The sequence below is a fragment of the Hemibagrus wyckioides genome, linkage group LG01 (assembly GCF_019097595.1).
Source record: "Hemibagrus wyckioides isolate EC202008001 linkage group LG01, SWU_Hwy_1.0, whole genome shotgun sequence".
Classification (NCBI taxonomy): Eukaryota; Metazoa; Chordata; class Actinopteri; order Siluriformes; family Bagridae; genus Hemibagrus; species Hemibagrus wyckioides.
Window position 1 is genome coordinate 16077999 of NC_080710.1, and position 25994 is coordinate 16103992.

Below are 25994 nucleotides of genomic sequence, written 5' to 3' on the forward strand. Positions count from 1 at the left end.
TGGTCGGCCTCTCTAATGGCTCAGACAGGAAGCAAATGTAATTTGAAAGCGGCAGATCTATGTATGCCATTGTTGTGGCATATTGCTGATCTAATTATTAACTATCACTGATGGAAGAACAGCTCTGTGTGGGTTTTTTTTTTCACTGGAGATTTGGGATGATGCCATGGAGCACTTCCTGGTGCCAGGCTACACTGGACCTCCTACTCAGCAGAGAGTGGATGCACCTGTCTCTCTGCCACGCCCTCATAAACATGCACTGAATATAACGTTTAGCAAGTATTGAAACCTAATTGAAATGAACATTTCATATGCTCATGGATTTCCTCCACAGAAAAACACAGCTTTCATTTTCTGCACCATGAACACATGAAATCCAATCCTGAAATCAAAGCACAGCGTTCTCTCCACAAGCAGAATGGCCCAGTGGGTAACAGCGGGGCAAAGATTACCTAACACAGGGGCAAGACAGTAATGTAACACAAATGTAAATTTGTGTGAATATTCTAATTGTGATTTTTAGAACGACTTATTATTTTACAACATACTTCACTATTCAGTAGTGAAATCTCTTGATTTGAATAAGGTCTATAAGGAATAAAGATCATAATCAGGTTTAGATAGTAATCAGTTCACAACCTCATTGTAGAAGCAGACTTTCTTTTTTTACTAAGGTGCCATTTATCACTCACATTTTGTACAATTAAGGGACAATTAATGCGCTGTATTGAACGGCACTTTCTAATGGTGATACTCTGTCAAAGCTCAGCACACTAAGCTCTCACTTCACTACTACCATCAAGAGCATATATCTGGAGAGCAATAACATATATGGAATGTGTAGCTGTTCAACCTAAGACCAGAATAAAGGTTCAAGCATCACGTTAAAATCAATCACACAGACAAATGATATATATATTTAAAAAAAAAATATATATGATTGTGGACCATGACCTTTTCTGCATTCGTTGCTCTACCAGTATGAGGTGAGCGCAGTAAAGGACTGACCTTTGTAGAATTATTCTAATACTGCCTAATCTGAACAGTTGAAGGATATGCTCCTAAAGCTGTGTGCAAAAGGTTATTCAATCCATGTGCTAGTGGCAACCTGCCAAGAAAGGCATTGCATACCAAGATACTGCAGGTCTGCTTTACAGTAATTCCTCATTAATGTCCCCTTGATTATTTTCTTTTTGTCTTCATTACATTGAAATCATTGCCTTCTGCAAAACATCCAGTATGCAATAGCAACTCAGACAAAATCTGTAATATAACAACGTGGTGTTGTGACATTGTATCAGAGCATTGCACTGTTTCACTTTCTAGTATATTCCATCACAGATGGTGATTCTGATTGAATTTGTGTGAAGAGCTCAGATTACTGATAATAAAGGTTTCTTTATAAAGCACTTTACATTAATGTGGAGTTGCATCACTCTTTAATATATTGTATTTCATGATGAATGAAACAGCCTCCTCCTTTCTCCTTTACTTTTTGCTAGCAATGAGTTTACACCTCTGTATACAGACATATAAATAAAATAGCTTAATGCTATTCGAAAATAGGGATATATTTATACTGAGTGAAAAACACCCAAAAGTATTCTTTGATTTGTTTCTCTCAATGAACCTTGAAAAGTTTTATGCAGATTTAAAACAGATGGTTTCCCCCCCCTTTTTTTAAAGTTTCAAGTAGAACCAGTTTGGAAAGCAATAAAGGAACCTATTTTTTTCTTCTTTTGGGAGTGTAGATATGTAGGTGGATATTAAGTATATGGCCCTGTTTGGCCTTTGACTGTGCTACAGTGACATCTTTTGGTGGTGTGGATTATCTGCAAGCTATCACTACAGGCGGGGACAAAACAAGTCAAGTAACCAGCCAGAATAAAGAATGCAGAAGTTGTCAGATCTGCAATAAAAAAACAGGATTAAAAAAGGCAACAACACTCCCACACACAGCAGCAGTAAAAAAAAAAAAAAAAGCCTCACCCACTCTTAAGCTCAGGATCTATCTTTCTACAATACATATAAAAGTCATTAAAAACAAGAAACACTTTAAACCAATCTCTAGAGAGATACACTAATTTGGCAAAGGTTTTGAGACACACCTCCAAATCATTGAATTCAGGTGTTGTTTTTCAGGGGTTGGGCTCGGCCCCTTAGTTCCAGTGAAAGGCACTCTTAATGCTTCAGCATACCAAGACATTTTGGACAATTTCATGTTCCCAACTTTGTGGGAACAGTTTGGGGATGACCCCTTCCTGTTCCAACATGACTGCGCACCAGTGCACAAAGCAAGGTCCATAAAGACATGGATGAGTGAGTTTGGTGTGGAGGAACTTGACTGGCCTGTACAGAGTCCTAACCTCAACCTGATAGAACACCTTTGGGATGAATTAGAGCGGAGACTGTAAGCCAGGCCTTCTTGTCCATCAGACCTCACAAATGCGCTTATAGAGGAATGGTCAAAAATTCCCTTAAACACACTCCTAAACCTTGTGGAAAGCCTTCCCAGAAGCATTGAAGCTGTTATAGCTGTTAAAGGGCAAGCCAACTCCATAATAAATTCATGTGCGTGTAAAGGCAGACGTCCCAAAAACCTTAGCAATATAGTGTATTATGCGCTTTTAAAACTTAATATATGATTTCAAAGGTTGAAAACTATAGGAAGCTACTGTGTTGTCCTAGTAAGCTGTGTATTTTTTAAGGTCCATATTCAAATCAGTTGTTTCAGTAACAGAGCAAGGTGGTTGGTAAACAGGTGTTTTGACAGACAATACTTTCAAGAAGTCCTGAGAAGTCCCAGGTACTTTATAGAGTGCTACATCAGTTCAGATCATCTCTGAAGAAGACTAGCGTGGACATTCCACCACATATTTTTCACGCATATCTTCACATCACGGAGTCTAATGATCACGTGCTTCCCAGCTCCCGAGCCCGAGCACGTAGTCGCGGACACCTGCTTACGTCACACCGCACCCTAAGCCTACTTAATAGTAGTTTTGCGCAGACTTACAGTGCGTACTACTTTCATATACTATTTAGTATGCTAGTACACTGCAGGAGGACAACACAAACCCTGCTCCTCTTTCCTGAACACGGGATTTCCGTTTCCGCGCAGTTAAAAGCGGTTCTGCTTGTTCGACTGTCAGTTTCAACCTTTCTTTCGTTTCTTTATTTGACGAAAAGAAACCCCTCAAACTCATGAAATTAAGTCCGAGTGACAGAAAGTGAGCAGTGATTTGGTGTAGAATGAGCGGCACTGCTGGCGAAACTGCTACGATACCGGAAGATATCTCAGGCCAAATGCTGGAGCTGGACGAGGACGAGGACTTGGAAGTTTTCAGTAAGGTAAATAGGGGGGAAAAGGGGGGAAAAAAACAAAAGTAAACTTCATAAAGCTGAAGATGGACAGGGTGGAGAGAGGATGATGGGTTATGTCTGTGAGCTAAGAGTGAATGAGTGTGCTTTCGGCTTGTTTTGGCGTGTGTCAGTGACACGTTAGCAAATCTGAAGCAACTTTTATTCTGTGATGAGATTTAATGAAGGGCTGAATCCTCTTAATACTGACAACTGAAGTCATTTACAGCTCAGTGGCTCTGTTTAACTGCACCACTGTAAATGTAAATGAAAGGAAAATATCAAATGAAACACTTCTTTTTGTTGTTGTCTGATCACTTCGAGGCATAGACATAGTTTTCTCTCGAGTACCAAAAGGTCAACTATAAACCAGTTGAAGTCATGAAGATTACACATGGAGCTTATTTTTTCGAGCAGTCTGTCTCCTTCTGGAGGATTGTACAACACAGGAACGTTTCAAAAAAAATGGACAGAAATGTTTTAGTAACCTGGCTTGTTTTGTTGAAATTTGTGCTGACTACACTGCAGTTTGTTGGCACAGGATCGCTCCATAGAGTCCTCTCATTAATCAGCTCTCAGGCTTCTGGGTGGGGGAAAAAGCAGAAATATTCGTCTGTCACTAAATAAATCATGGTGTAGTGAGTGCATACAGTTTTCTGGGAAAAAAAGAGAAATTTTAGACAGCTAATTTGAATAGAATATACAGACAAAAAGAGAGAACTGCTTAAAAACAATAACAGTAGCAGACCAGCATAACTGGTTAGAGCTGTGACCAGCATAATGGCTGTGTTTTTGTAAATCAGCATAAACATGACCTCAACGTTGGGTTTACTTCCTAGAGTTTAACAGATCTGTCTCAGCTCAGGTTTAATCTGGTGTCAAAACACTTCTGACCCTCCAGGCCGGATTAACACCTCTGACTCGGACACGAGTCCCTGCCTTGGGCTGATACTTGTATTGCATAGATCATAGATCAGCGATTCAGTTCAATTTGATTTGTATAGCACTTTTAACAATTCGCGTTGTAACAAAACACCTTTACGGAAACCGATAAAGTGTAAAAGTTTTACATTTATAAACGGTCTGTAATGAGCAAGCTAGATGTAATGGTGACAAGTAAAATCTCCTTGAGATGACACAGTCTATTGAGAAAGGTTTTGGGACATCTGCCTTTACATGCACATGAATTTAATATGGAGTCGGCCCGCCCTTTGCAGCTGTAACAGCTTCAACTCTTCTGGGAAGGCTTTCCACAAGGCTTAGGAGTGTGTTTATGGGAGTTGTTGACCATTCCTCTAGAAGCACATTTGTGAGGTCAGGCACTGATTTTGGATGAGAAAGTCTGGCTCGCAGTCTCCGCTCTAATTCATCCCAAATGTGTTCTATCAGGTTGAGGTCAGGACTCTATGAAGTTCCTCCACACCAAACTCGCTCATCTATGTCTTTATGGACTTTGTGCACTGGTGTACAGTCATGTTGGGACAGGAAGGGGTCATCCCCAAACTGTTCCCACTAAGTTGGGAGCATGAAATTGTCCAAAATGTCTTGGTATGCTGAAGCATTGAGTTCTTTTCACTGGAACTAAGTTGCCCAAGCCGAACCCCTGGAAAAAAACACCTGAATTCAGTGATTTGGAGGGGTGTCCCAAATATATTGCATGAGGAAGAAACCTTGAAAGTTCAAGACTTAAAAGTTCGATTTAATAATAGTTTCCCTTCTATTACAGTGCAGTTATGGAGCCAGGAAATTTATTCTAGTTTAAACATGTCTTTAAACATGTTAAACAAGTCTATTTTGTTGAAACTACTTCATCTGTTCACTGATGACGAATTGAGTGCAAAACTGTGGTAAATGCAGTCTTCATGATCTCTAAGCGGTATCATCTACAGTATGTTCATGTTCATGTGTAGCCAGCCTCAGAGCAGCAAGTGGTTTCCAAGTGGATCATTCCAGTAGAGCTCTTAAATGAGATTTGGGAAGCAGTTAAGTAATATGTAGACATTTTTAATGCTTGTTCTTTTGTTCCTTCTTTTGTTTTCAGGATGCAACCTTCACGGATGGAAGCTCCTTCAGTGTTTCTATGCAGACATCCCCTGGATCTATGGTCAATCAGTACAGATTTGAGGATGATGAAGATGAACCTGGAACTAAGGACATATTCATCACAGTTGACAATCCTGAGAGTCACGTGACCGCCATTGAGACATTTATTACATACAGGGTTTTGACCAAGGTATGGCAAGAACCACAGCTTTATGATTATGAAAAGGATTTGTTTGCTAAATATCACCTCTCTCTCTTTCTCTCTTCTTTTTGTATTTTTTAAATCCTTTACTGTCTGTCTGATGTCAGACTACACGTAGTGAGTTTGACTCAAGTGAGTATGAAGTTCGCAGGCGCTACCAGGACTTCTTTTGGTTAAAAGGCAAACTCGAGGAGGCTCATCCAACTCTTATTGTCCATGTAGGTGAACTGAAGTAGTGAAATTTTAGTGAAATTTTGCTCTGAATATATGTTGTTTTATTAAATCTAGTTTTATACTGTCATACCTTAACATTTGACTGTTTGATCTGCTCTAGCCCCTACCAGAAAAATTTGTTATGAAGGGAATGGTGGAAAGGTTCACTGTTGACTTCATCGAGACGCGGAAAAAAGCACTACACCGGTTTCTCAACAGAATAGCTGACCACCCCATTCTCTCCAGCAGTGAGGATTTCAAGCTCTTTCTTACAGCACAAGCCTGGGTAAGACACACTCATGCTCAATAGTCACAGTTACAAATTATGGCTACGTGATTTGTAATGTAAATAGGAATCATGATTTTTAGGCTTAGAAATAAAACTGGCCGTGGTTGAAAATTGCCACAGATCACTGAATTGAACATTTTACTAAATTAACAACTACATATACACAAGCTGCACTTGGTGTTGTATTAAAATCATTTTTATTTGTAGCATTATTTTCTTAGTGGATGTTCGTCAGTGAAAGATGATATGCATTGAATATTTATCTTTAGGATAAATATCCACCATGACTTGAATTATATGGAGGCACCATGAACACAGTGAATCCTACAATATCCGTGCCACCGAATCCTAGCAGTATTAACGGCTAGTTAAATAATTAGTCATGGCATTGTTTCTGGTCTTCTGCCGATAGACATTCATTAGCCACTTGGTGGAAAAAAATGTTTTTTTGATAAACACGGTCCAAGCTCAGTGCTTCATTAACAAGTTAGGAGCGAAAGTATGAGTGCAGCCGTGACTCACTCGCCTGACACGTTCATTTAGTCATTGTTTAGTAATTGAGAATTTATTATTTAGTGCACCATATTAAATATTTGTTTAGCTGGACTGGGCAAGTTTGCTTCTTTTCACTGCAAGCGGGTACTTGTTTTTAAATTCAGTCACAGCTTATCTTTCCAATACTGTTGGAAAGACTCATAGCTCACTTTCAGTGAAAAAGGGAAAGACGGTGGAACTTCAGATGCTGCGGAATTGACGTTTAACTTGAATCGATTTGCAATGAAAAAACGAATGTCTCTCTGAAGGGGAACTAAAAATGTCAGGGGAAAAAAAACAAAAGCTTTTGGATGTGTATTCTCCTGAAGATGGATGAAATTTTTAGTTTTAGAATTGTACAAAACGAAATATCTAGGTCGTACTAATATGAATATTAATGACATGAATATTTTTATCCTTCTACACACTGTCTTTTCCTTTAATAGGATGCGGCTTTGACGGTGGGGAATACACTGAGGGCTCATTTATGCAAAGAATGTATGATGGAGCTGTTTTGTGTCTCTGTTGGAGTTGACTACTGTTAGAAATACAGTAGTACAAAGGCGAAGACAATTGTTGAGTCTGTAGTCTAAAAAAACATCTGGTCATGAAATGTTATTGGGCTTCTGAGGTTGAATAAATACACAGTATTTGTGTTATCACTGATAACTCTGCATCTACAGGAGCTAGCGTCTCATAAGAAGAAAGGACCTGGTTTCTTAAGCAGGATGGGTGAGACAGTGCGAGCCGTGGCTGCTACGGTCCGAGGGGTCAAAAATCGGCCAGAGGAGTTCAATGCTATTCAGGACTATGTGGACAACTTTAGCCTGAAGCTGAACTCACTGGACAAAATCACCCAGAGGATCGTCAAAGAAAAACGAGGTATTGTCTTCAGCCTGTATTACTACCAACCACAGGCTACTCGCTTGTGGTGCATTGTTGGTTGCATTATACAAAATAAACTGCTCTTGTTCCAGAGTACCTGGATGAAATAAAAGAGTATGGCCCAATTTACACCCTGTGGTCTGGCTCAGAAGAGGAGCTGGTGGAGCCTTTAAAGCTCATGGCGAGTTGCTTGGACAGGTGCTCCAAGGACACAGAGGAGCAGATCGAGCATCTCAGTAACAGCCTCCTCCCAACACTGCACGAGTATGTGCTCTGTGCAGACAACCTCAAGGTACTTCAATGTGATGTGAATTAGCTTTTCCTTTTGCACAAACCGGAATGTTACCAAGATCAACCTGAAAAAGTGAGAAAATCACATATATACCAGTTCGTTAAATAGCAAACACGTGCACATGTATCTTGTGTGTGACTGTTGTACTGCGGCTTTCATGAGCAGAATGAGGACTCAGGAGGCAGGCATGACAGAGAGCGCAGGTCTGTTTATTTAGGGTTTTTACTTTCCGTGCAGCCTTGTACACTAAAGAACATTACTTGTAATCTGAAGAAAAACTTCCACTGCACACACACAACCTCGACAAGACACTGTCAGATCAGGTCGCTCTGCTTGGCACCACCACCATCTCTCTCTCTTTCTGATTTTTCACAGCAAAACACACAATGTATGTAAAGAGCATTGTTAGTCACACGGGTGTACACTGATTCATGACATTACCAACTGCTTCTCCATGATTCCTCTTTCACATAGTGTTAATGCTTACTTATACTGCATAACATGCCTATTCAAAGAAGAGCTATTCGTGGGTTTTTTCAGTATTGTACAGATATTCATATTTTTATAAGATGGGCAGCTACTTTGCAAATATATACATGTCAAAATATAACAGGTGAAAATAATCACCCAGTGCTATGCTGCCAAAACATCTTGACATTGTGTTAGTTTGTATGGCAACAAGTTTGTACAGGTGTTGATTTCGATTCTTCCCTGTGACCTGAAGCTTTTTGTTGAACAAAATCAAAATATTTGAGTCACTGGGATTTAACCTATTTGAAGTGGGAATAGTTATTACATTTGTGACGTACACATTTTATAACAACAACAAAAAGGGTCACCGACTGAATCAGTGAACAAAAAATGAGTCATTAAATGAAAGTGACAATTTGTTCAAAAACACTGATTTGTTCACGAATGATACGCCACTACAGTATGCTGTAGTTGAGGGAAGCACATAATTGTGTTAAGTTTGTTTTGCTGACTGTTTTGGATTTGAATTGAAACATGTACACAGCTTTTAGGAAAGAAGTCATTAGGCTTTATAGTGTTTCCTTTGAGACTACCACTTAAACCAGTATTTCGTTTTTACACCATACATAGTTTGTGTTTATCAGCGCTAGCATGTTGTGTTATTTGTGCTAAAACATGACTAGTATGACTGGGTTTAGTTGTCTGATCAATATAATGTGCTTTATGTCTTACTGAGGCTTATCGTGTGTTTCATCTAGTCGCACATTTAATCAAGTGGTATTGATCATGGTATTTGTTATACACAGGCAGTGCTGCGGAGGCGAGACAACATCCAGGCAGAGTTTGAGGCTAAGAATGAAGCTCTTGCCACTAAGAGGACGGAAAGGGAAGCTGTGAGTGCAATCTGACTCTTTTTTTTTTTTTCCCCCATTTAATTCACCCCGTGCTCTCTTGCAATTTCCCAGAGATTATTAGTAATAAAGCCTTTCCTCAGCAGCAGTGTCTGCTTTCATATGAAAGCGATCCATTTTAAGCCTAAAGAGAAATGTGGTGAGATTATATAAATATGTAAGTTCCTCTGAGCCGGAATGCGCTGCAGCTAGAACACAGTAAATATGGTTTAATAAAGCCTCTGCTAATCATGTCATACTTTAGTGTCTTGGGCTTTTGACTTTCTACATCAATTCCATCAAATGTCATGGGTGTGAGAAAGATCCTTCTGTGGAGAAGGGGAAAAGGCTATATAAGGTTGTGTTCTTTTGCAGAAATGTTTGAAGGTTGGAGACGCCCCCTTTCCCAGCTTAGCAATAACCTTTCTCCAGTGAATTTAATTACAGCCAGTGAGCACTGTTCCTCTTGGCTTTCACTATACTGCATGGGTCCCAGCGTATGGAAAGGATTGTTTTTTTTAATGGTTTTTAGAATACAATCCTCCTTGCACCTTGTCTACACACAGACTGTAACAATTAGTTTTTCAAAGCTATTAACACTCACAATAATAATGATGGTGTCCACTAGAATGATTTGCAACTTTTATAAAAATGTGGTTATGTAAAATAAACACCAAATTCAATTCTAACTTTTGCCTTCCAGTATGTAAAATCGTTCTCATTTGAACTACTATTTAAAATAATAGCTTTGTTTCCTCTCAGGAATACAGAACTATGCAAGTCAGAGATCAACAACAATGGCCACTCTGTACTTACTGTTAAATATTTGATGGTGAAGAGTAACGATGGGAAAATGTACAGTACAGTAATTCCGTTTACAGTCAAACAGCCGTGGAGTACTTATGCAGGTCGATATTACAAATAAAATATTTACTCATTTCAGACTGATTTAACTGTTGAAGTCCTTGGTGTGATTTTTCTGTTAAATAGATTCAGCATTGTTAATTCCTGTCATTGTTTATAAATCACTTGAATGTCTGCCGCTGTAAAAACGGTCACCAATTTGGAGCCAAATATTGAATAATAATTACTAAACTTCCACTTGATTGAAAACAAAAGGGTGGTCACTGCCCATTACAGAGTCTTAAATATGTGCTAAAATTTTTAATTGTCTGTTGTCATCATTGTCACTTTTAGAATATACCTTTTTATATATTCATTTTTTGAAGAAGGCTGCCAGTAATTCTACAGGCCACTGAACAAGTAGTGGTCATGATGCATCTCTACAGAATTTGAATGCAACTCTATGCAAATACTGTTATCTGTACTGAATGTCACCAAGGCCTAATGTCTAACTATAAAAAGGGAAGTAACTAAAGTGTTGGCTTAAATCCCATATGTGATAGCACTGAAAACATTAGTGTACCATCTGATGTGTTCCCCTGTATTGATTGTGTCTATGAAGGACTCTAAGGTGCTGAGTTTAGCATGGGACAGCCTGGTGGGCAAAGACCCAGAGGAGGTCAAACAGCAGAAACAGCAGAAGCTTAAAGGAGAGATTAAAGAGGTACTGGTTTTCTAACAGGAGTGGGGAAGTCTTTCCTAATTTGTATGTCTGCTTCTGCATCATTGGTTTGAGCTGGTAACATTTTAAACATTGGAATTTCAAGTGATCAGACCCTGATGTATAAGGGTGCTACTATATGCGTACTGCAAAAGCAGTTTCCACCTGAAATGTTACCGACTCATCAGTGAGCATGGTTTCAGCTTAGGCATAAATGTTCTGAAACGCTCAGCCCTTGCTCTCCTACCTTCTTGTCAACTTCAGCTGTGCTGTTACTTGTAACTTTAACTGTGGCTTGGCAAATGTTTTCCAACTAAACCGCTGACTTCTGCTATGGTTTTTCTATTGTCAATTAGTACCTTCCCTTTCACTCTGTTGTGTCTTCGTGTGTGTTTGTGTAAAATAATATAGGCTCAGGTAGTGAGAACAAACAAACAAACAAAAAATTCTGATAGAATGTTTTTGTTCCCACTACCTAATCCTCTCTTAAGTTAATAAAGAATGCTAATTCATCATCATGTTGTCTAGCTCTGGGAATAGTGCTAGCAGATCTAAAACTGTCAGCTGTTGAAAAAGAAGGGTCTAGATCCTATGCAGCCAATCAACTAATATCTAATCTTCCTTTTGTGGCAAAACTCTTGGAAATCGTGGTTCTATATTTTGCTCAAACTATATCTATGAGCTTTTCCAGTGTGGGTTCAGGGCATTCCACAGCACCAAAAGTGCACTCATCTTATGAATGATCTCCTTCAGGCTGCAGATTCTGGGTCCATTGGTACTCTTTTGCTTTGTTGATTTAAGTGCTGCTTTTGATACAGTGTCTAACAATACCCTTGCACACCTTTCAGCTGTTGATATTAGTGGTACAGCTCTTTCTGCATTTACCTCATATTTCACAAACTGAAAACATTTTATACAGCTGGAAAGTGCAAATCGACTTCTGCTCCTAAGTTGTCTCTCAAGGCTCTGCTGGTGGTCCACTCCTGTTTTTTAATTTATATTCGTCTGCTCAGTCATCATATTCAGTATCATGGCATTATCGTTCACTGATCGGCAGATGACGCAGCATTATTTTTGCCCCACTTCCAGTTCAACCCTTCCACCACCTTCCTCCACATCAAGGAGTAGATGTACAGTAATTACCTCAAAGTCAACCAACAGTCCTTCTGCTTGGTCCTAATGCTTTAGTCTCCAAACAGTCTCTTTATCATTAACTCCTTGATATCTCCCTCTTTGTTAGAGTTGATTCAGCCCCTCTGTGTTACTTAAGAATTATGTAAAGCAGCCTTAAGTTGTAGAAAGGCACTATATAAGTAAAACTTATTTTATCTTAAAATATGACATGCAGTGTCAAATGACATGAATTTAAAAATGACATGTAATATATAATTTTTTAAATCATGTTATTTGCAAATGCATTTAATTTTTTTCCCAGTAGCCTTGTCACCATTTTTAAGCTCGGTGTGATATAACTTTCTTTCCTGTAGATGGCAGTGAAAGTAAATGAAAATGCATGAAAAACCTTCATTCCCTTCACCCACTCAGTTCCCTGGAACCAAAAGGCAGAGACTATATGATTTTTCTGTATAAAGTTTCAATTAATTAAAGACTGTCTTGTGGCTACTTCATAATTTTATGTAGCTTTGTGTGTGTGTTTGTGTGTGTAAACTAGTGCATTCATTATTATTATTATTAAGGTGCTAAGTATTAAGGTTCCTTTTGTACCGACAGTGAGGGCAGATCAGCGTAACTAATGATTTGCCCTGTGCGTCACAGGGGAGACGCAGCAGCAGACAGTTACTGATTATGCCAAATCTTTCTCCCTCCCTCTGTGTAACAACCCCATTCACCCAAAGCATCTCCTGTTCCATAGCCTCACCTAATCAGAGCGTGTACAAACACACCACCCAGAAGGGACCTGGGCAGAAGCGGCGGCAAACACACAGTGTTCGACCTTCATCAGCTCAGCTGTCAATAAGTGCCTGATTTTTCTAAAGCTTTACACTGCATCACAGCTTGCTAATTTGACACACAGTCATCCCCAAGGGCCTTGAGCATCCCAGCCGTCGATTAGTGTGTTTACCAATCTTTCTCTTTCTGCTCCAGTAATACTTCTTATGTGGTATTGGAAGCCAATTGGACCCATGAGAGCATTAGCTTAGAATCCAAGCTGTAAGGAACTACCCTGATGAAGTGGTCTGATCAATGTAATGCAGCAACAAGAGGACCATTGTACTATTGTGTACCAAACAAGTGGGTTGTTGATTTGTACTAAGAACACTAACCATAGTAGAAATGTAGTCCATGGTGCAGTGGGCCATAGTGCCTCATGGCATGCAAAGAGTTTGAAAGTCTGAAAAAAGTGAAGCCTGGATTTGTTATTGGAAGATAAATACAGAACTTGACATGTGCCAAGAAAGAAATGATCATAATTACAGTGTGCCATTCTGTTTATCATTCCAGATCAGTATTGGTCAAAATGTAAGAAATGTACACTCAGTAATGAAAGCCAGAAAATATTTTCATTTTCATTGCCACAACTGTGGATGAACAAGTCTTCTAAAGTTCTTTTTGAAGCTAGTTACTAAGTCACTTTGGGCATGTGCTGCTATCTGATGGTGTTTTTTTTTTCATTCTTGTTCATGTGCAGATAAAGGACGACATTGATAAGCTGGAAGACAGACTAGAATGGGCCAATAACACGCTGAAAGGGGACTGGAGCCGCTGGCAGAAGAGCATGAGGTCCGACCTGAGAGCAGTCTTTACTCAAACAGCAGAGAAGAACGTGGAATACTATGAAAAGGTGAGCAATGACCCGTCCCAAAGGTGCTCGCTGGCAGAGCTTGTGTCCAGGACAGTCATGAAGACGGAGGAGGATGGAGGCTATTAAACCATAGATTCACAGTTTTACAGTCCTCTTCTGGGGAACAGAGGCAGCACTTTTTAGCACTCTCTATTGTAAAGTCATTTGGGAAGTATCTATATGTACAATATTTGTAAACCTTTGCAAATTATACTTGTGGGATTTTTTTTTGTAACCAGACTAAAGAGTTGAATTTATTACTTAGAGTGTTTGATGGATATACGTGGCTATAAGCCTGGAGTCATTTGCATCCCTGCTTTGGGTATTTGCCAGTAGAGGGTGGTAGTATTTCATTTTCATACCCTCAGCCAGCTTACTGTAAGTAATGAGCCTCCAAGGCCATAAAGAAAGACTAATATTTCCAGCCAAAAAGCTTTAGAGAGTTGAGATATTGTGAAGGATGTTATTAGATGCGTACCCTTCCTTTTTATTTGCTCCCCACAGCTCGACACTTGACTTCTTAGAGTTGAATCAGAAATTGTGACCCAAGCACTGATGGCTCAATCCATCCTGAAGGGGAACATTTGGGGACTTTGTAAACAAGTCTGCGAACTATCATCAATCCCTGTGCTCTCATAGACCTATCGGAGGAGGCAGGTGATTATAGTCTGTGAATTTCACATGTTCTCATACAAACCATGCACAGCATTGCAAAGTGAAAAATGTTTCTTCCTCATTCGAACCATTTGAAAAAGGTGAACTTGTGCTGAAACAAATGCTGGCAGATAACCTTGACACATGAGCTACACAAGAGGTTCTCCCTCCTGATTACACTTTCACATATTAGATTTTTTTACTTTTACTCTTTTTATTGGTAGACATCAGTGTGCTATAGGATGCAAAACTGTGCACAGCAAGGAAGTAAAACAGCTATCTGTTACAGAGACAGTCACCACAGTGGGGAGATGAATCAATTAAGCCTGTTCATATTGGTACTGTACTGTTATTATACTTCTCGTATCACTGTTGAATACATCACCCCAAGTCCCAGGTTTGTTTAATATCAGATATACAGGCCACAATAACAAAAAGGGAGTAGGGAAAGAGAGGAATCAATGAAGCAGCTCCTCTTTAATAAGTTGAGACAGTTTAGAGGAGTGAGGCGTGGTGATTTAACGAAAGGCCATATCGGTTTGTGCTGATAAAAAAAAAAAAAAGAATAAGACTTCAGAGTTGGTATGCAGGGGATGAGGGGGGCTAAGTTGGAAGCATGTGGCATTCCTGAACTCTTTGAATCATTAATGTGCACAAGAATGGCCTCAATAAGCTGAGGCAAGAGGATGAAACTCGGGAGAGTGGGAGATGAGGGTGTGGATATTGACTGTGTCCACAATGTGCCCTTATAGAAAAGAATTTTCCTCTGCCTCGGTAATAGTGTGTAGGAAAGAATACTTCCAGATAATGGCATATGTACAAGAAGTAGAGCAAGTGATTGAGATAAGGAAACAGGAGATGAAAGTGAGTGGTGTGTGTGTTTAGGAAAATTTACAGGTGAGAAGATGAAAAGAGTCAGGAGGAAGTAATGCAAGAGAAGAGGAGAGAGCAAAATATAGTGGTGAAAAAATAGAAAGGTGTTTTCCATTTAAATATGGTTTATTAGTATGTCCAAGCTGAAATATGTTTCATTTTAAAATATTATTTTTACCGTCTTATATTTTGGCTCTATAAGCAACATGTGAGGAACATAAAGGGTATGGTTTTGTCACTCAGATTTTACATTTCTGTCTATAATGTACTGAAACAAGAACACTCTAGACATATTCTCCACATGGCGCTTTTAAACGGATTATTAGATTATTATAATTATTATATAATATAAATCTAATAAAAATATCATTTGGATATGTGCATTGATGATGGGTTTAATCCTGACTTACTATGTGGACTGGTATTGTAATTTTTAGAGCAATTTGCATTGTAGCCTGTGCAACACTGTGGGCACAGCAGCTGCACACCATAAGATGGCAAGTTCATAGGATTGCCATGGAGACGCCATAGCAACAAGGATGTTGCTCAGAGATGGGGAAGACAAAGATCTTGTCATTAAGTGTTAGACTTAATTTAGACAGTACATGGTATTTTTGAGGTTTTTAAATACTGCATTGTGTGACATGGGGCACGGCAGGGTTTGCTCTTAGGCCTTCGATCATTCATTGTATGATGGCTTTATACTAAATGTTTCCTCTTTGAAATCAACACTCAGTGTGTTTGTGGAGGTTATTCCAGCTCCTGTTTATGCACTCTGAACTTTAGCTTCACATGAATTGTGTGTGGGCATGTAGCTGCATATGTATTCGTGTGTTTGTGTACAGGACTGGCTGATTTATTCTCCCTGCACTGCCTGTATTTTTCCCGATTAATTTTATTTACCTGAGTTTTCTCATAACAGCTGTGGATGAAGCGGGTCAGAGGCCTTGGGCGGCATAATGAGTCTCTAAACTCTAAGCTAAGCCTCCACACACTCCATGCTGATACACATTCTACATCAGAGAGTATTTACATTTCCAGTCATTATAAATGAGCTGAGATCAATTTTACCTCTGCAGATACTTACTGTACATAAAATAACGTGCCATTAGGTCCTAGCACCTGAGTGCTAAACGCAAGTGTGTATATATATATATATTTTTTGTTTCAGGGTTAGCAAACTATTGCTGACCCTCTGCACAAGCATTTAAAAGCTGGTGTGATCAAGGCATTCCATGTTATTTTTCTTTTCATTTAATTTTCAGTGCTTCTAGAATTCACTCGCACTTCTGTCTGATTTTTTTCAGTCCAGCTTCTTCCCCCCAGTTCTCCTCATGAGATCTTAGTAAAGTTTTCTTTTTGATGTGTGCCCATGTCACACAGCAAAGCATAACAACGCTCAGCTCCACTTGGCAGCTCATCATCTCCATCAGCTGTCAGTTTGATCATCTCCAGCCTTGAGGGTGTCAGTGACCCATTGCCCAAAGTCAGACTCAGAAGTGAGTAAAGCAGTCGGTTCTCAGCTCCTGTGTATATTTTTGCCCTTAAGATGGTGACTCACACGTTGACCTCGAGTTTCTCGGTCTTTTTATGTGTGCAGTGTGAATTGAGGTTCTGATCAGCAAAATGTTTTCTTCACGGTTGAAGTAAAACTTTTTTGGTTTTAATTTTCCCCACTGCATAATGAAGGCAATCATTTAAATCAGGCACTGATTTGCAGCCTGATTTCAGCCTTCCTTTTCTATTACATTTCATAAAGATCAAAAATACTGTTGACTTGCTCATTCACTACGTCAGGATTGATGTGGAATGATGGTGAGTGAATCGGAGCGATCAGCCGATTCGGAGTGCTAACTTTGATGCAGTCCTTTCTGTCAGGTCAGGTGAACATTTATTATCCAATATCATACACACATGGATAAAAGCAAAGAAAAGCTTGTTGTTATTCTACTTTTAAACATGCTCTTTGCCGTCGCTTGTTTGTCACATTAATCAAGACGAACACTTTGGTTTCACTATTTGTTTTGATTTTATTTGCCTTTATTTGTAGAGACAGGCCTAAGAGGATTGGTGTTGTATTTACCTGAATTTATATGCGTTGTCAAAATTGACAACATAAGTCCCCTAAGTTTGCAGCATGTTTGGCTTTCAATCTCTCATCTGAAGTGCTTTAAAAAGGTCAGAGCTCAGAGCTCCTTTGGAACGGTGCAACACTGATTAAGTGGACCAGTTCATGGCTATTCTGAATCGGCAGGAAAGTTTGTAGGCTCTGGGGGAGGAGAGGGTTGCTGATGTCGGAAGGACATTAATCTTGAGCCTGGAAAGTGACACATAAATGACGCAGAGGGCTGCAGCCGGCCACAGCCTGGAATGAAATCGGGTGCTAAATTGGAAGTCGCCGTGTGTCAGCCCTCATGACAGCCTTCAAATAGCTTCTCATTACTCTGCAGTTGGAGGGCTACCCAGACAAAAAAAAGTGGCATAGGTGCACAGGCTCGATGCTAATGTCATTATGAATGTGTGTTCTGTTGCAGTGTCTGGCAGTGTGGGAGTCGTTCCTGCTGTCTCAGAGACCTGAGGCCAGGGAAGTGGGCAGAGATGACTCCTAAACCCTCGGAAGCTTTTATCTAAACAGTGAAGACCAAAGACAAGTTTTTTTTTGTTTTTTTTTACCTTACAATCCTAGTGCTTGAATTGTACAGCAAAACACCACTGCTGCAGACATCTCACTATAAACATAACTGTGCCTTATACCAGCCAAACCAAGAACAGAGGTATCTGAAGTACACTCATTATTTCCTACAAGAGATAGCAAGTCTGTCTCACAGAGGTGTATAGGATAGGACAAATATTTCCCCAGGGTTTGTTTATTTTTGGCTCATGAACAGTGTTGTGAAAATCCTAAAGGAAGAGATAATAAAGGAATCTAATTAAATTCTGTAGCAATGGTTTATGGCTTTATTATATTTGGATGCCATTAGCCTCTGAATTTAGTTCTGTGATTATTTGGTACATTTGCTTTTATCCAAATCACTGTGTAGGCTTCAGTGATGTCTTTTAATCACCTGCTCAAAAGCCAATGAGAAATTCAATTCTGTAGCCTAAAATATCCAAAACAGCCTTTAAATGGCGTAAACTTGCACTATGGATTATTTTTAAAAAAGATTTTAATTCTTTCTTCTTTTTTTTTTTTGTTTACAACATGCTCATTTTTTTTGCAACTGTGGATCCATCTGAAGTGCTTTATATACATGAAAATGTGTAAATAATTTATATGCAATTACTTTATATACTATGCATCAGTTCTCATGTGCACATATTTGCATCTTGTGTAAATTGTGACATAAGGCATGTCTAATTTTAGGTCCATGGTGATAAACTGTAATTGAAGAAAAAAACATTTATTGCAGCTCATTTTGGCTTTTTGTTTTCTTTGCCATCTGATTTTTTATTATTATTATTTTTTTTTTATTCTGAATGAACAGTCCTCAGTGCTCTGTGATCCTAAAGTAGGTTACCCGCTTGATCTAATCACATTAAACATTTAACTGCTCTCTTCAAATAACACTGTGCCCTAAAATCATTGCCTTGATCAGCAATTTAACTTGTACATGTAGTGTAGGAAAGTGACTCTGTCTCTGTGGTTTGAAAGAAAAAACAGGCAGGATTATGCCCCATGCTGTCTGAACACTCATTTTAATTTACAAGTTAAGGCACCAGACACGGACTGTCCTTTCTGATTTATAAGACTGGAACGTTAATGGTACATGGAATATTAATGGAACATTAATATGCTGTCATTGTATACTCCCCAGAAACCTGAATTTTGTTCAATGAACTGCTTTGTCACTTAACAAAAATGTCCTGTCACTACAATTCCTGCACTTGAATAGGTGCATGGCCTCTACAGCAAGAGCAGTGCATGTAAAACCAGACAGAGCAGCGTTTTTTCTGCATGTCTGTGCTGTGTGAGGATGAACTCACCTGCTCTGTCTCTGACGACAGAACTACAATATGAGGACAAAAACCATTTCACCCTTCAGCACTGTCTCTAAAAATACTTTAACCAAATTGTGTCAAAACCAGTGCATGTCTTCTGAGACCAGTCATCCAATACTCCACTACTGACTGAACTGTAATTAAGGCAGGCCAATTTACATGTCTAGCTTCACACTTTGCATGTTTATTCATTAAGTTTTGCCTCACTGTGAGACTGTAGCTCCGATTTGGGGGAATAGATTCATCACCATGACTCCAGGTCACAGTATGAGATGATATCAAGAAGGGTAATACCGAAGGAAATCAAATAGAGCTGCCATAGTGTAATACTAACTGGTTTCTAAATAACTCTTTAGACACATGAAACATTATCTGTTGTTTACGCTGACAGTGAAAAGTTATAATACATGAATTCCTACCTTTATCTGATTATTCTCTAGCCATGAGCATCAGTAGAGTAAGTGCTTACCCAGTAAAAAAAAAAAAAACAACCTTTCATAAAATCACTCTGATTTATATTAGTTTTAAAACTTTTCAGATGTTCCTACACAAATAGATCATTTAAATGTCACTTCTGAATAATTCTTCCTCACACTGCTAAGAATGAAAGTTCAGTAAAGCCCCCCCCCCCTTTCAATTACAGAACCAATGTATTGGACTTTATGCTACATAATTACACTTATGCTGACCTTTTTGCACTCTCTAATTCTACTGTTGTGGGAGATAATTACAGTTCTGCACAACACTTTCCTGTGCTTAATCACTGTTCAATAAAAGTCCACTAGAAAGTGCATTACATGAATTAGAGGAGGGTTGAGGCCATCCAATTTCAATCCTACTTTGGTTAAATACAGTATTTGCAATTCTGCATGTGCGCATAGGGACTCTAGCGTTCGCTGACTCAATGTGGGGAAAAAGTCACAGGAGAGGAAACTGGAAGCTGAGTTCATTTGCATGCTGTCATTAACACTAGGCTGCTTCTTGGCTGAAGAACTGGAGCTTACTGCTGAGGAGGTGTTAAGTAGAATACACATTTCAGGTAAAAGCTTTTTCCCCTTAGAATTCAAAACTTTCATTATGATGCCGTGAGCTTGACTTTCTGTCTCTGTCTGAATTGTTCTTGCGATGTTCTTGTACTAACATGCTGTGCAGAAATAGATAGATTGCTGCGAATACTAGGTGTCAAGCTAAATCCAAGCAAATGTATTTGTTTGCAAAAACATTTACAGAAATGTGGTATCGATTAAAATCAGGTTAATTCAGGAGTAAAAAAGGAGCTCCTGAGTTTCTGAAAATTTCAGTATAAGGAGACTCTCTCTCTCTCTCTCTCTCTCTCTCTCTCTCTCTCTCTCTCTCTCTCTCTCTCTCTATATATATATATATATATATATATATATATATATATATATATATATATATATATATATATATATATATATATGGACTAAACTAAAAAGGTTTACTTTACTTTTTCAAATGCACACAACATAAAGATTATCTAAGAAGACCAGCCAAAGTTTTGTATATTTTTTTAGTTTGCTTGGGGAAAAAAAAACTTTTGCACTCAACTTTACTAAAACATTAAAGCTTTTTTTTTGTGATAGACACATTGCAGGTATACTGTAAAGCCATTATATATTTTTATAAAGATATTAAAGCCTTGAATGACTCGTAGATGTAGTAGTTTAAAGAAAACCTTAAGCTAGAGCACAAAAACACACACCTTTGTAGTTTCTGTTTACAAGCAGAACCTGTTTCCTAGACTTCCTGCTGCTTTCCTCATGCATTTAATGAACTGTTACCAAGTACCTTCTTCCTGTTGTATGTCTTAGTATGCTGTCTGATTGGAACTCATGTCAAGTGCTCCAAGTATTATAAAACTTCGGCGTGCGACTGAATATGGTTTCTGCTGAAAATAAATCTAGGAAGAAAAGGTATGTTGCTTGTTATGTTTGATCATCAGTATGTTTTTAGACAATATATACACATAAAATCCAACTTAGCTACTGTACAGCTTTCAGTTTCACATCTACATCACTCACTCATCCATCTACCACTAAAGACTTGAAATGACAGCAGCGCATTAGTACTTTCTATATATTATGGTGCATGTTTAATTCCTTCACTAGACTGTAAAGCTGTGTTGACTCTCAGCTCAGATTATAAACAGCATCATGATGACGCAAAGCTATCAAAGGAAGTCTGTCAAATTAAGTTTTGGAAAAATAGCAATAAAATGTTTGTTTATTTAAAAAAAAATCCCAAACTTTGAACATTACATGAGTAAAATACGGAAAGAATATGGTACATCCATGACCCTACCTAGAGGAGATCATTCATTAAATATTCATGAAAGAAGAAGAAGGGTATTAGTAAGAGAAGCAGCCAAGGGTAAGTCTTAGCTTGATTCTCCAACCATCCTGCTTCACATTAGGGATGGTGTTTTTTTATTTTTAGAGTAACTACGACATGTATAGCTTTTTGCCACTCAATCTGAGTCGTATCCGTAATTTCAGATCGAATACAAGAATGGCATTTACATTATTTCTTCAAAATAGTCATCCAGAAATGTTTGACATAGTTACTATAAAAGGTAGCCATGCCTCAGATGTAGCATATTTCCAGTGAGAGGCACTGTATATTATATTATTATTTTGTATATTATGTTGCATATTTAATTCCTTCACTGGACTATAAAGACATGTTGAATCTCAGCTCATCTTGTAAGCATGAATTAGATGAAGGCAGCGGCTCAGGCAGGCTGGAGGCTGATCTCTGACCTGAGAAAATAAGGGGTAATGAACAGGTCTCATCATGCAGCAGTATTTCTGTTTTCTCCTCTCTGAGCTCTCAGATGCTCTGAAAAAGCTGTCCATGAGTTCAGTGAGTGTGTCTGCCTTGGTTTTCCCTCAGTGATTCTGCCTCAAAGCTATCAGAGAATAAAGGACTGCAAAAACCCAAGTGGGACAAGCGTTGATGACAGAATTTCAGTAATACAGAGAAACAAAAGTAGAGCTGAGAGGGGAATATCTGAATGCTTGAGGAAAGGTTTGTTAGCCTGGTGGTATAAAGCAATTTTGTGTCATTCTGACACGTGAACATGGACTTGTGCAGAGGAATAATCTGATTAGTGGAAATGGGACGTTTTCCACTGGAATGATTACGGCCATTTGGGGACTGAGTGGACAGGCTGCAGAGTGAGAGGTTTCATGAGCTGTACAACAAATGGACATTGATTTTGCTCATAGAAAACTCAATGTTCGGTTCATTTCACAGCTTACCAGTACGGTTCATGGTCTGTAATGCCTTTGTGTGGTTAAACACCTTTCTTTTCATGGCTGTTACCAAAACAACTGTAATCCATCAGACACTCCACTGAATACAATGGAGTTGGTTAAGCCCTTTGTCTCAAAGATGGCACAATACATCATTTGTATTTACTTGTGACGAACAAATCACACCTCCAGACATGTCTCAATGAACATTTTTCTTACTTTAAAAGTAGGTAATATGCACCTAATGAAACTTTGTCAGTCTTAGAGCCTTTTTGTTTTTACTACACAAGATATTACCTTACAGTCTAAGAGATGTTTTTGATGTAAAGTCTTACACAGCACTTTAAAAAAGCTTGAAGCACTCTAATGAAAGCATTCAGAACATATCTTTGACTTTACGTGGTTGCTGCTGATGTGTCAACAGGAAAGATGAAAAGAGAGAGCTGTACACTGGCTGGGAGAGCTCTGATGCAGACAATGCACTGAATGGTAAGCAATCAAACCCTTTCAGTCAGACTGATTCAACACACGTAACAGTAAACGTGCTAAAAGCAAAATACCGCAAAAATAATGAGCATGTAAAGGGAATAATACAACAGCAAAGTAAAATCAATATGCTCACCAATACATAAACCATGGTGCTTGCTTAAAATCGTGAATAAATATGTGAGTGTATGAGAAATATGAGGAGTATTTCCTCCATTCTTTTCTTAAATATGATATGATAACATATAAATATAAATATGACACATAACATCAGGTCCTAAATTATAAAGATGGGTTAAAAAATGTAACGATATGAAATGTTTCTATTTACAGTGCAGTGCCTTGCGCAAGTATTAAGCAACCTCTAAGCTACCACATCCCCCTCTCTCTACCCAGAGGAGGCCATTCATTCATTCATTCATTCATTCATTCATTCATTCATTCATAAAAGTATAAGGAGGGTATTAGCCAGAACAGCAGCCAAGGGTCCAAGAATATCTTAGCTTGATGCTCCTAACATCATGCTTCACAGTGGGGATGGTGTTCTCAGAGTGGCAACCAAATTCTACCAAATATAGAGTTTTGTGTCAAGACAATGTTCATGTTCAACATGTGAGTCTTATCAGTAAAGTCATAACACATCACAATCAATTCATATCACATGTTGTTCCTTCGAATCTGTCATCCAGAAGCATTTGACACAGTTACTACAAAAGGTACACTATCAGTCAAAAGTTTGGACACATCTTCTAATTCCATGATCTTTCCTGATGTTTATTTCTTTCTACATTGTAAAACAATGCTGAAGGCGGCCGAAATCCACAATAATGTCCTTTGAACAGTTGATATTGAGATATGTCTGCTACTGATGCTCTGTAAAGCCTTCATAACGGCTCTAATCTGAGGTGCTGTTAACTGGTGATTTCTGAGGCTGGTAACTCTAAATGAACTTCTCCTCTGCAGCAGAGGTAAGTTTTGGTCTTGCTTTCCTGGGACTTCATGTGAGCCAGTTTCATCATGGTGCTTGATGGGTTTTGCAAATGCACTTGACAATACTGTTCTTGTAAGAACTATTCCAGAACACCTGACCTTCGTGTCTTAAAATAACAACTGACTGTTTTTTGTTGTCATTACATATGGATTACTTAAGTCCATGTGTGTTATTTCACAGTATTGAAATCTCCAGTATTGTTCTAGAATGTAGAAAATAAATCCCTAAACAAAAAACATTGAATTAAAAGGTGTGTCCAAACTTTTGACTGGTACTGTAGTCATGCGTCAGATTTTTTTTTTTTGCTTTGGTATATGATTTGACATATTTCCTTTATACCTTAAAGGAGCGACAGGGAGTATAGCTACTGGTGTTTCCTGTTGCCAGTCAAAAATAGGGGCACTGTTTGACCCAATGTATTGACTGTGAGTGGTCCCAATTACACTTCCTTCCCCTGCTGCCATACTGAATTCCATGCTAGGATCAGGAAGCATCCATTATGTGTGAAGCACACAGAGGTGTATGGCTGATTTCAAACATGACTCGCAATCAGTTAGGACTATATTTGAGAAAATAGATCCCTCAGGAGAATTTTTTTCCCCCAAGCCCTGGATCTCTCTTCAGCAAACAATTGAATTGAATGAATAAACTGAATTATTTTAAAGCAGAATTTTGCCTCATCTACCTGTGGCTCAGTGGCATTTGGGAGTAATGAGTGGTGTCCTGTCCCTCTGTGTCACACAGGGCTAACACTGCGGAAGAAAGCCGGAGAATAAGTCATCGATCAGAGCCAGTCCACGGCAGCTTTAGCTCTGACATTTATAGTGGGAGCCTGTGATTAATCATCAGCTTAACAAGGCCGGGGACTCGCAGCATCCCTAATGTAGTTGCTTGAACACACTCACACCACACACAAACAAGCTGGCCACAAGGGAGAGAGAGACAGAGGGCTGTGTGAGATGTTTTTTTCCCCCCCAAAAAACAGATTTTGTTGTTTTTCAAACTAGATACACAGGAGCAGCGTGGCTGATTAGGATGAGTTTAGAGAAACTGCAAAACTTTTAATTGTTGACAACAAGCATCACTGCCTACTTGCTCATCACATAATTATTCACTGAATGCCTTAAGTGTCAATATTTATGCTTGGTATTTAATTCAGGTGTAGACCTGCCCACTGAGGCTCCACAGAAAGATTCCTTAATTCCTTTCTCTTAGTTAACACAAGCACATTCTCTCATTGCAGACGCTAATGCATTTCAAGTCTGGCAGAAATCTAAACAGCAAGTGAAATGCAGATATTTGGATGAAAGGAACATTGTATTATCGCCTCATTTAACTGTTACGTCCTGGTTCTCTGGCTCAGAGGGGAACGATGTGGCAGAAACATTACACCCAAGATGTGACACATCGCAAGATAATGCTCCCTCTAATAAATCTCCTGTGGCTCTCCCAGCAAGGCCCAACGATTTGAGCCAAAGCACTTCAGACATGGAATCTTTCCAAATAAACTCCACGTCCACTCACTCAATGACCCATAAACAAAATATCGTTCATAGCCCCAGTCCAAGCATCTCGGAGCTAAAACGGAGTCAGCCATTAATACGATGGGCTTCTGCCACTCGTGAGCAGACATCTGAGGAATCGGTGCCCTGGCGATGTAAAGGATTTGCTCCAATGAACCATGAAGCAAAACCTGCTGAACCTCTGCATCTCTGCAAATGGCCAGCTGCCAAGAGACTGGAATGGTGCCAGAAGAGCTTGGCCAGACTGGAATATCTGGGGGTGCAGTCACCAAAAAATGTGCTTCCTGCTTGCAGACACAGGCCAGTGATCCAGAGGCCAGCTGTGGGTCATAAAGGAGAGCAGGTGCATAACCGACATGTGCAGAAAAGCTTCTGCTGGACAGCAGCATCCAAAGGCCTGCTGAATGAAGATGGAACAAGGCCAGCTACATTAGTAGACCCATGTACCCAAGACGTGTATAGCTGTTTGTGGAGTGCAGCACAAGCAGAAGTCTGTGGCAAGGAACTGGAACAAGACAGTGGTCATAAGTTACACAGAAACAATGTGAGCTGGTTGACGGTAAGCGGCTACTTTCTCCTTTTATCTTTCTTTATCACACCAAAGAATATCACAGCTTTTGCCACTGTATTAGTCAGATGTTTTGCTT

The 25994-nt window shown here is 39.1% G+C and overlaps 2 protein-coding genes across 5 annotated transcripts in view; both read left to right on the forward strand.

The window, feature by feature from the left end:
• Window positions 1–3038: 3038 nt before the first annotated feature.
• On the forward strand, window positions 3039–18490 carry snx7 (sorting nexin 7). 3 transcript variants are annotated; one of them, XM_058386729.1, is made up of 10 exons: window positions 3039–3351; window positions 5402–5593; window positions 5713–5823; window positions 5940–6104; window positions 7325–7523; window positions 7619–7818; window positions 9096–9182; window positions 10645–10746; window positions 13394–13546; window positions 14051–17588. In XM_058386729.1, exons 1-10 carry the CDS (start codon window positions 3253–3255, stop codon window positions 14060–14062), a joined length of 1320 nt encoding a protein of 439 aa, XP_058242712.1. In that variant the 5' UTR covers window positions 3039–3252; the 3' UTR covers window positions 14063–17588. The 3 variants fall into 3 exon arrangements, with proteins under 3 accessions (XP_058242712.1, XP_058242705.1, XP_058242720.1); XM_058386722.1 differs by lacking the exon at window positions 14051–17588 and adding an exon at window positions 17608–18490 and having other exon boundaries at window positions 3045–3351; XM_058386737.1 differs by lacking the exons at window positions 10645–10746; window positions 14051–17588 and adding an exon at window positions 17608–18490 and having other exon boundaries at window positions 3045–3351.
• A 269-nt stretch (window positions 18491–18759) lies between these two features.
• Window positions 18760–25994, forward strand: part of LOC131351343 (uncharacterized) — a 34966-nt gene continuing 27731 nt past the window's right edge. Inside the window, exons 1-4 of one of the 2 annotated variants that reach the window (XM_058386747.1) lie at window positions 18760–20111; window positions 20905–21006; window positions 22772–22836; window positions 25068–25906. In XM_058386747.1, the coding sequence (XP_058242730.1) occupies window positions 20972–21006; window positions 22772–22836; window positions 25068–25906 (939 nt within the window). In that variant the 5' untranslated portion in view covers window positions 18760–20111; window positions 20905–20971. Of the gene's footprint in view, window positions 20112–20540; window positions 21007–22771; window positions 22837–25067; window positions 25907–25994 lie in introns of those variants that run through there. The other variant, XR_009204376.1, reaches the window with a different exon arrangement.